This window comes from Mercenaria mercenaria, chromosome 5 (assembly GCF_021730395.1).
Source record: "Mercenaria mercenaria strain notata chromosome 5, MADL_Memer_1, whole genome shotgun sequence".
NCBI lineage: Eukaryota > Metazoa > Mollusca > Bivalvia > Venerida > Veneridae > Mercenaria > Mercenaria mercenaria.
Genome location: NC_069365.1, coordinates 47,942,964 through 47,953,925, shown reverse-complemented (window position 1 = coordinate 47,953,925; position 10,962 = coordinate 47,942,964). Strand labels below are relative to the sequence as shown.

The window sequence follows — 10,962 nt, the reverse complement described above, 5'->3', positions numbered from 1 at the left end:
TTATTTTCTTGAAAAGGGAATGTACTAGTTATATATCATAGCTGGTTGTACAAGATCTGTGTCAGTAGCAACAACACACGTAGCTCATACATTTAGATAGTGATATTGCATGTTCGATAACAATAATGACGAATAACATTATATTGTTATCATAAATGTATCTAATTGAAGCTAATTAGTCACATAGTCAGGTAGAAAACGTGACAGTGGTATGCATTTACACGTCTGTCCTAACAGATGTGCTTTTGTTAGATTATGCATTAACTTCGTCATATACATGTAACACGTAAAACGATTTCAAGTACCAACACTACAGCAAAAACACTTGCTTCTTCTTTTATTGGTTTAGAATTTCGCCTATTATGGAACTTGTATTTTGTTTATCGTTACATTAGACGCATTAAAAAACACTGTCTACACCGCATGTGTGAGAAAAAAGAGCTAGGGTATTGGGGGTAGCGTACCCAGCCTTTGACAGAAAGTTGGTGCTGGGGCTTTTGGGGATGTTAAGCCAGTCTGTGTCCGGAGGTTGGTGCTGGGGTTTTGGGGATGTTAAGCCAGCCTGTGTCCGGAGGTTGGTGCTGGGACTTTGGGGAAGTTAAGCCAGCCTGTGTCCGGAGGTTGGTGCTGGGGCTTTTTAGGAAGTTAAGCCAGCCTGTGCCCGGAGGTTGGTGCTGGGACTTTGGGGGTAGTTTAGCCATCCTGTGTCAGGATTGTGGCGTTGTTTCAGGGTAGTTTGTTTTGCCTGGGATTATGTGTAATTCTACCCTTTAGCATAAAAAGCATTTTCCACCTAAGCGTATTTTTCTAGTTTCCCCTTACTTTATTGTTATACAATATAGACATGGACATAGGAACATAGGCACTTTATAACTGAATTAACACTAACAACACATTTATTTTTCTTATAAAATTTGAGATTTACACTGCCTATACTGATACAAAATATTTCAATATTTCAATATTTCAATACTTATGCTTGACCTGCACAAACTTTAACCAAAATCAATTTAAATTGAAAAACTAAGTCAAAAATATGAAATAAAAAAGCAGAATATAATTTCATACAGCGCTAACACTCAAAGCAAGCCTATGAACACAAACGACTAATCAGCATTCAAGATATCTCCTAATTTATATGCATCAAAATTACAAAATGAACAACCATAACTTACAGAAACGAAAACAAATTAATAGTTTAAGTTCAAATCAAACAACACAACACAACAAACAAAACGAAGCCAAACGTGTGTACACGCAACAGTCTCTACGAATATATAGTATTTAATCAATTCACAAATTGACTTAAGACTTAGCCTTACAATTTGAGAAACACCAAATTGTAGAAAGGGTTGTTTTCACATGAAAATTGAACAGCATATAAAACATGTATATTACTCTGCACATTCAACAACTGACAGTTTTTGGATATATACATTGAATTCTGGAAAAGGGCTGCATGAAGGGACCTCACATTCGGACAGTTCACCGCCTTTAAAAACTAACCATGTTCGAAGAACTGTTACATATCTTTGTTTCTTGCAATAATGTCCCAGTGCTGAAATTCCACATTACTAGGCTGAACGTAGTTTTCAGAAATTGTTTATTTTTATTTCTTTACAAATGGTATTCAACTTTTTGAGAACATTTTAAGTATCCATTGTACGGGACAGTACGGCACAACATGTAATAGTCAGGTAGATTGTTAAAAGATATTGTTCGTTTATCAAATATTTCTGTGTTTTTGAAGATATAATCCTAAACCTTACTTTTTACAATATTTCAAAGCTCTTAATGTGACGGGAGAAAAATCCTGTTTTGATACATAAAAAAATGTATTATCCCCATATTAACGTCTGCAGAAGCACGCAGGAATATTTGTGACCGAGCCTTAAGGTCGAGGTCACAAAAACTCCCAAGGGCTTCTGTAGACGTTAATACACAAACCAAACGTGTATTGTCGCTATTATTGCGTGAAAAACATGACACGAAGACTAAAATTATTGGTTTCGGATGTGACGACTTTACGATTCCGGTACAATTTTTATTTACCATTCTTCTGTTCTTTGAAACGGTAAACATGTTTGAAATATCTATTACCAAGCTCCACCAATCAACAACATTACCAAAAGCATTAACTGAAGGGTTTTAAACGATTGTTTTTATTTCTTGTTATTACAAACATGACATTACCCTTTTTTGCATATTACTTAAACATTTGAAAAACAGGAACACAATTTCAAAACTAATAACTTTCAAGAATGATGACTTACATTCGATTTATTTTGAGTACGAAAACATTTCGAGTACGGATGAGTACGAACGTATTGACAAGCTCTTAAAGATCGTAAAGATCCAATACTCCCGCTTTCATAGCTTTGGGTAGTGTATAATCACCCCTTGGATATGGTGCCTGCTTTTTAATTTTGTCTTTCGGCAGTTTCTGTGATATGCACACTCTATAACATCAGACCCCCTGTCTAAATTTCAGTTTATTTCGTTCTGCCCATTGTTTTTTATTTTATTTTTTTTTTTTTATTTTTTTTTTTTTTTTTTTTTTTTTTTTTTGTTTAGAGCAAACTGGGGACAATACGCCGCCTTTCATGGAATTACACGTAATTTGTATGAACACATCTGCGGATGTCTCTAAATTATTTTTTGTATTTGTAGCATGTGTAAATGTTGAGTTCTGCTCAACCCGTGGTTAGATGGCGTGGACGGTAGTATGCATTTCCACTACCGTCCATGAACAGGCTCAGTCAAAACAGAACCTTCTTTATTAATTACCTCCCTTAAATATGATAAAATATTTCATTATAGTTTTATTTATTTTCTTTATTACCAATTTAAAAATAATATCACATTAAATCATTAGCATTTGAAAGCATTCACCATTTATAGATTTCTAGACATTTTCAAACTTCATAATGACTTCAAGAATTATATGATATATAGCTATTATTTTTATACACAGTTAATATGTTGCCCTATACGTTGGAAGATGGTGTGATGGTATGTAGTATGTTTTGTGAAGAAATGTCCCTAGGCGGGGGACGTTGGCAATACTGTTACAAAGGATAAAGAGATGTAAAAACCAAATCAGTTTTACACAATATACATAAAGAATAAAAAGATAGAAACTAGTAAATCTGAATATAAATGGAACAAAACTTTTTAAATGGCAATTTAAATTGGAAACATATTTACAGCATTCCATATTCAACAACAATCGATACACTATTGAGAAATGTCCAATACAGATTCTTAATGAGATTAATACCAACCAGTAAATATCTCTTTACATACTGATTAGTACCATCAACCCTCTGCGTCTTCTGTAATATAAATACAGAAACTATTGAACACTTATTTTTTGAATGTCCACATGTACAGAATTTATGGTCCTAGATTATCATTTTTCTTAAACTCTAAAGGCTTAAACTATTGTTTAAGTTACAAAGATGTTTGTTTCTGCATATTCGACAACAAAAGAAATAATAAAGTTGTTAACTTTATTATAATTCTTTGCAATTTTTTTATATTTAGAATGAAATATAGGAAAACAATTCCAACATTTGAGCCCATTAAAACCTTTCTCAATAATAGACTAGCAGTAGAAAATGAAATTGTTCTAGTAAAAACCAAGTTAGACAAACACAATTTGAAACGGTCTCGGTTTTCTAGTTCCTAACATATCGTAGTTAAATATAAGAAACCTCTTAATCTTTACCCTGCTAAATTTCTACAATGGACTGGTCCATCATTCAATTTGGTAAATACCATCTATTTTTCGAAGGGGTGTTCACTGACAATTAACTGATTAAATAGCGAACAGTGCAGACCATGATCAGACTGCATGGATGTGCAGGCTGATCTTGGTCTGCACTGGTCGCAAACACAGCAGGCTAAGGGTTAATAAGTACAAATATAGATGACAATAATAAAAGAATGACAGTTTTCAGCCTGACCAAAAGCAATATGATATTACCTTCCTCCCTCGGTATGTTACTGTCTTCTTTCTTTTATTTGTGGTTTCTTTTTATTTTTGTTGGGTTTAACGTCGCACCGACACAATTATAGGTCATATGGCGACTTCCCAACTTTGATGGTGGAGGAATACCCCAAGTGCCCCTCCGTGCATTATTTCATGTCGAGCGGGCACCTGGGTAGAACCACCGACCTTCCGTAAGCCAGCTGGGTTGCTATTTGTAGTTTGAGACAAAAAGTAAGCAACTTTACTAAAAGGTGCACACTACATTTAGTTTTTATCTACTTTGCAATACAATAATATATTATATTTTAAATGAAAAATAAAGACAATGTATATGTTAATGTTATGACATTATATATGCAATATGTAAATGTATGTCTGTATGTATGTACAAAAGATATAGAAAATAATCTGGTTACCCGAAAGGAGCCTCAAACAAACAAACAAAAAGAATATGTAAGAATAGACTGATGAGATGACTAAATTATGTAATGATTTCATTTCACTCCCAAGTCGTCAAACATGTGTTAAATATATTTATAACCCAACCATTATGTGAAGTTATATTTAAGGTTATTGAGTAATAAAGAATTATCTTGATAATATATGTTTTTAGGTTTATGGCCAGTGAGATAAATCCACCATACGGCCAAATATTACTTGTCGGCGGAAATAAATGTGCACCTTTTTCTTTCACTTACTATTACTTACTATAGGGATTCAAATCAAAACAGTCAAATAAAATAACTACATGGAGCTTTACACACATAAATACATATGCAAAAACGTTAAACAAAAGGCCACTTTATTGTCTGACAAAAAAAAATAAAATAGTCTGGGCAAAAAATAACATAAGCAAATGCTCTCAGACGTTTGTACATTGTTCTCCTGACAATATTTCATCGGTTTCGTCTTCAACAATATCATTTTGTTTGCGCTGTTCCTTCGCTCTACATTTATGGAACGGTCTTTGAAAGAAAGACGGAATAAATATAGAAAACGGAAGCATGCAGCGTTCATCGACAACGGGCAAGTGCTGTTCTTTAGACAGTGGTAACAGACTTCCTACCACTGCTATAATTATTGTTGTAACTGTTCCTAACAAATGAATATACATGTAAGATATTGAGTAGAAAGTTTTTAATCCAGACGTTGATCTGCTATTCAGGGGTTTAGATGTATTTAAGGATGATGCTGTTGATGATAAATAACTAATAGGAATTTGTGTATTTTCCAATGAAATAGTTGCTGTCGTAGTATTTTGATAACCTGAACAATGGTCTGTAGGTCCTAGAGGAAGATACGATGTTCTTGTCAAATCTGAGAAGAACGTCTGCCCCAACATCAGCCATAGACTAAAACCTACACCAACACATGTGGCGAACAAAACAGCCTTTGGCTGGCTACGACGGAAGAAAACTGACACAAGAAACATTCCTGTTTCTGGCCCTGCAACAGCTCCAGAAAAAACAAACATTAGTTCACCTAAAGCCCCTTTCGCATTGGTAACCAATAGAGCAAAAGATGTTGAAATAATTCCATACATGAAAACAAAGAGTTTTGATATATTTGTTGCTGCTTGATCAGTAATATTCGGTTTGAGAACTTTTAAAAGATCGATGCACGTGACCGCTGCCAGTCCACTTAATCCTGAAGAAATCGTGCTCAAAGATGCAGCTGAAAGAGCTGCAATAAACAAACCAGACATTCTTTGGAAGTTGTGAAACATTTCAAGTATCGTGAATGGTATTATCTGGTTTGGGTTGGTAACCTGCCGATCGCAACCTCTTAAACTATGATAAGCAAATACGGATACTCCCTCTAACAAAACTATAATCCAAACAATGCAATATGTTGGGGCAGCAATATACAACATTCTCCGTGCAGTGTTAACATTTGGTGTAGCTATTATTCGTTGCACCCCTGCCTGTGTTATAGCCGGGTAGAAATATTGAGGAATGGATCCAATAACTAATGTCCAGAATGTGTGTCGGATCGTTGGATCGGGGTTAAAATTGAAGAAGTTGAAGCGTTCTTTGCCAATTCGAGCAACGTTGGCAGGTCCACCAGAACTAATTGTACTTTTCATGATAACTGAAACCAGAAAAAAAATATTACTTATACATGAACCGCCCTATATATAGTTCAATATATTATTTTCCTCACGTATTTGTGTAGGTTTATCACCAATATTTACTTAAAATTTTCCAAAATTTGTCTTTTTAATTTCAAATTGTTACTCTTCTTTGTTACTGGACAATATGTAACTGTTATATGCTTTCCTAGCACCTCATATTTAACAAACAAAATCGACGACAGAAGCCACATAGCTCCAAATGCATGAAACACTAAAATTTCCGATAAAAACATTAAAGAGATAGATTGCGAAATGTACGGTTTTGTATTATCCCGTACAATACACAATCAAACATCTTTGGTGCTTCAATAGCTTAGACTTTATAGAATATGAACATACATCTTTTGCCATATATTTATGTACTTTGGTCATTCTACAAACCCAGCAAACAAAAGACGTCTTTTTTGGTTGCTATGACGTCTTTCAGAGACATCTTTATAACGTTTTTTTGTTGTTTTTGAAAGGTGCATTCACGTCTTTTTAGAGACGTCTTAAAGACGTCTTTTTGGAGACGTTTTCACGTTGTTTTTTTTTTTTTTTTGTTTTTAAAGGTACGTTCACGTCTTTTAAAAATGTCTTTATGACGTCTCTTAAAAGACATATTTGTCGTGTATTGTAATGATGTCTTACAAAATATAAACATAATCATTCCAACCATACTCACATGGATAACGAGATAAAATTACATAAGCATTGATTTTCTGCTTATCTAACACTTGTAATCAGAATGTATTCTTGTCTTTATTTCGTATTTTGTATTAAGTAAAAAGGACATAATAAGTCCAAAAGGTAATCCAGTCAGTGTGGTTTAATGTAAAAGCTGTTGTCTCAAAATCTTTAACACGACTAGACAACCTGGTATCACCTGAAATATATTAAATTCGAGTGTTTCATAATTATCATTTTCCCGTAAATTAAACACAAATGCAAAAAACAGTTTTGATAAATTACTAAGATAACTAATGAAGCAATCTGACTATAGTACTTGATCTTCTAAACGAAGATCTGAGAACGACCCATTCACATTCGTCTTCTGTATATTTTGGATTTCCATTATAATTGCTATTTTTATGTTATCCAATTAGACGACTTGTTCGATTGTCAAAGAGTAAGAAAAATATGCAGTTATTCCAGGACTCGAACCCGGGACCCCTCGCTTACAAATAATTTAAACATTTTCTGATCAAAATCGCCGCTCAGACTTTGTAAATATGTAATGTTTTTAGAAAAATGCAAATCAGAAAAGGTAATGTTAGTAAAATAGATAGTTTATAAATACATCAGTCGTATAAATATTAATCTTATTGATGAATATAATCATTAAGTTATAATAATGTTAAAGTATTGTATATGCTAACTTTTATTAGATCACCCTTCTGTATATCAGTGTACATGGTGTATAAAAACGTGTTCTATCTTTACAGCTTAACCTCTATCAATTAATGTTTGAACCAATACCAGGATACAGGCGTGACTAACAGATAACACGTGTAGAGAGACAGATCCTTTGTTTACATGGTTAAAAACAGGTGTTATAAATGTTCTCAATAAATGCCAGTTTGATCATGATAATATTGATTTCCTGAATATTTTAACGTGTATGAATATAACTATAATTAAAAGTAATTTCAACATTTCTGAAAAAAGACAACAGTCCAAGTTTAATAATAATTAGTAACATTTTGTGAACATGTAACCAAGTATCATTTACAAGATTAATAAGTCCATTTTCATGACTTTAATAACGCTAGTAAATACATTATATATTGAAAATACAATACAAATGCTATATCCGCCAGTTCTATTATAAAGTAATGGAATGATCAGACTTCCGATCCAATCTAATATTACTGTTTTTTATAGTTCATGTTGTTAATGTTTTTGCAGCTTAGAAGAACAAAAGCTTGAATTTTCTCATAGAAAAAGACGTCATTATGACGGCTTCAAAACGTGTTTTAAAAGACGTCTTTATTTAGTAGGTTAAGCGACATGAAAAACATGCCTTTTTCTGGGCACAGACATCGCGACCATAAAACAGCCAAATAAAGACGTTTTCAAGACGTCTTTTGTTTGCTTGGAAGGGCGTAAGTCAAACATTCGTTCTATTTCAAGTAATTAAAACGAAACATTTTGACTGGCCTAATGGCCGTAACAAAGGGTGGTATATTATTACAAAAAGGTTATAAATACTTTTATTTTGTGTCACTTTTTTTCGTGCTACAGTTATTTCTCTTAGCAAATGGCATTGATGTTCAACTTCTTTGTTTTATTAATAGGTTAACGCAATTGTACATGAAATAATGCACTGCAGTTTGTAAACCCTTTCCAGAAATAATTGAGAAATATAGCCACATATACCAAATTATTATTTGGTCTATGGCACAAAAAAGAACACTTGTAGTAAAATGGTATATGGAGTAAAGGAATCATATGTATCGACTGAGCAATCTTTGTTATTGTTAATATTGATTTTTCCTGACTGCAAAGTTTATATATACATTGTCGCAATATCTTTCATGTGTGGTATAATAGGAGTAAGACATATAGTTATATGATTAAAGAAATTAGTAGTGGTATAAGATGATACATTAGCAAAGAAACAATTTTATTGTGATTGTTTATGCAATTAAGGAATCCAATACATATCGGAAAATCGAATATTGCCAATGATCTATGCAAACATTGAAAATACAAACAACAGTGATGTGATAAGTGACCGAATCCCGTTCAGTAGAAGTTCTCAGTGTGTAGGTTTTAACATTATAAAGTTCCCTACGTAAAACGTAAATAAAGTGTAGGCTACACTCGATGATTACGTCATTGACCACTTAGTCTGAAGGAACAAAACATATATAGAGAACAATTCTAACGGTTCTCTCTTGAGGTGTCTTAAAGTAACTCAGGTTTAGAGGTAAGCATGTATTCTTTGCATTTTTTTTTTATTTTAATATGTACACTGACATTATTCCAACTCGTAACGTAATTATCACTTTCATTTTATTTCAGTCTGATATGACGGGCATTCTGACAACAGTGTCCCAATATTTGCTTGAACTGACACGAGGTATATAAATATATATAACTATGCTATTTGACGATAGAAGTGATAGATTATCAAACTATTTCTATTTTTAATCGAACATGCTACACCATTAAACAGCAATTTTTTGACTTAATTTCGTTAGTTAGTTTAGTTAATTTATTTCATTTATGGATATTCTATTCATTGTAAGCATAATAAATTTCATCTTTATTCATAAAAGTACTTTTATCTGCTTAAATAAATTTTACTTTCACTAAATTTATCAATATTACAATTATAACATCGTTTTCGAGGACGTTGTCACCTACAACCATTCAACAGTCATGTATGTCCTGCCTTTCTTATTTTCTCTTTGTCCGTCATATCTATGACGTCATAATTGTTTCCATTCGCATGCCCAGAACGAGATACAAGGGAAATTTTGATAAGTCACTTCCATATACACTGTGGTATAGGTCTCTATATTTCTCAATATTTTTCTCACGGCGGCCCATATTCCAACAAACTGCAATGCACTTTTTTGACATTTAAGCAGAGCTTAAACATGTAATATGCAATGTAATTTATTTGTTATATATTTCGTTAATTTACCTGCTAAGATTCCACTGAGCATGATAATTGACTGGAAAACATCGGTCCATATGACAGCCTTAATTCCTCCTATAGACGTATATAAAGTAGCTGCAGCTGCAAATGTTACAGTCGACATCCAAACGGGAAGTCCGGTTGTGGATTGAATCGCCAAAGCAGTTCCAAACAAAACTATGCCCATGTAAAGTGTATAATATATAACTCCTAAAATCACACCAAGATACCGGACAGACTTTGTTCCGTAACGTAACTGATAATATTCATACACACTTGTTACATTCAACGGGTGGAATAACGGTACAACAATTAAGATTATTAGAAGATAAGCAACACTAACTCCAATTGCCCCTATAGCGTACTGTATTCCATAGGTATATACTTCAGCCGGAGTACCTAACATCATTATTGAAGACTGAAATGTTACTACAAAAGACAAAGCGACAGGAATTGTCTTCATATTCCTGTCTCCTAAGAAGTAGTTAAATGATGTGTTGCGTTTCTTGTCCTTGATGGCGAAAAATATTCCAATTGCGATAGATACCATGATAAGAGCTCCAAACACTACATAATCAATTGTTCCAAAAGCTCTTTTATACAAGAACTGTTCATTCATTTTGCCAGGATACGTGTGCAGTCTCAAACTAAACTTTTCTATCAATTGTGAATATGATTCCAGTGGAATGTACAAGATACCTTGGCTGTTATGAACACATTGCTACTTCTCCATCCCTTCTAAAAGCCATACAAATATAAAATATTTGTATTATCAAACATGCAGTCTTTCGTACTTGCATGAGTAACCTTCCATACCTTATTTAGAAAGTTATCACCATAAATATACCGTATTGTAATAACGGCGTCTGTGGCATTTTATACATATGAAAGCCGAGTAGACGCGCTATACCTAAAATTATATTAATAATATTCCAGAAAATACTCTTTATATTATAAATTAAATGTTATTAATCAAACAATTTCATACGGGCTTTGTTATTAGTCCAAATAATAGGACGTTTTGGAACAGCGTAATAACTCTTGACTCAGTACCAATACGTTTACAATGTCAACAACATAGTCACCAGATACATTAAAATCAATGGATAGTAGGCCAATCTATGGAGGGAAAGTTAGTTTCTGTTTGTTCTCTTATATGTTTTTTGTATTTAACTTGAGCAATAATTACAATAACTGTGCCAGTAA

The 10,962-nt window shown here is 33.1% G+C and overlaps 1 protein-coding gene across 1 annotated transcript; it reads right to left on the bottom strand.

The window, feature by feature from the left end:
* Window positions 1-4,856: 4,856 nt before the first annotated feature.
* On the bottom strand, window positions 4,857-10,375 carry LOC128557316 (sodium-coupled monocarboxylate transporter 1-like). The gene is made up of 2 exons (XM_053544583.1): window positions 9,763-10,375; window positions 4,857-6,085 (listed from the first exon to the last, which is right to left on the bottom strand). Exons 1-2 carry the CDS (start codon window positions 10,373-10,375, stop codon window positions 4,857-4,859), a joined length of 1,842 nt encoding a protein of 613 aa, XP_053400558.1.
* Between the last annotated feature and the right edge of the window lie 587 nt (window positions 10,376-10,962).

What these genes read in the sequence shown, in the direction of transcription:
- LOC128557316 (XM_053544583.1), bottom strand. Translation starts at nt 10,375, where the DNA reads ATGAATGAACAGTTCTTGTATAAAAGAGCTTTTGGAACAATTGATTAT. An exon ending in GCTCAGTGGAATCTTAGCAG is followed by an intron (nt 6,086 to 9,762) that starts GTAAATTAACGA and finishes TTCTGGTTTCAG; the next exon opens with TTATCATGAAAAGTACAATT.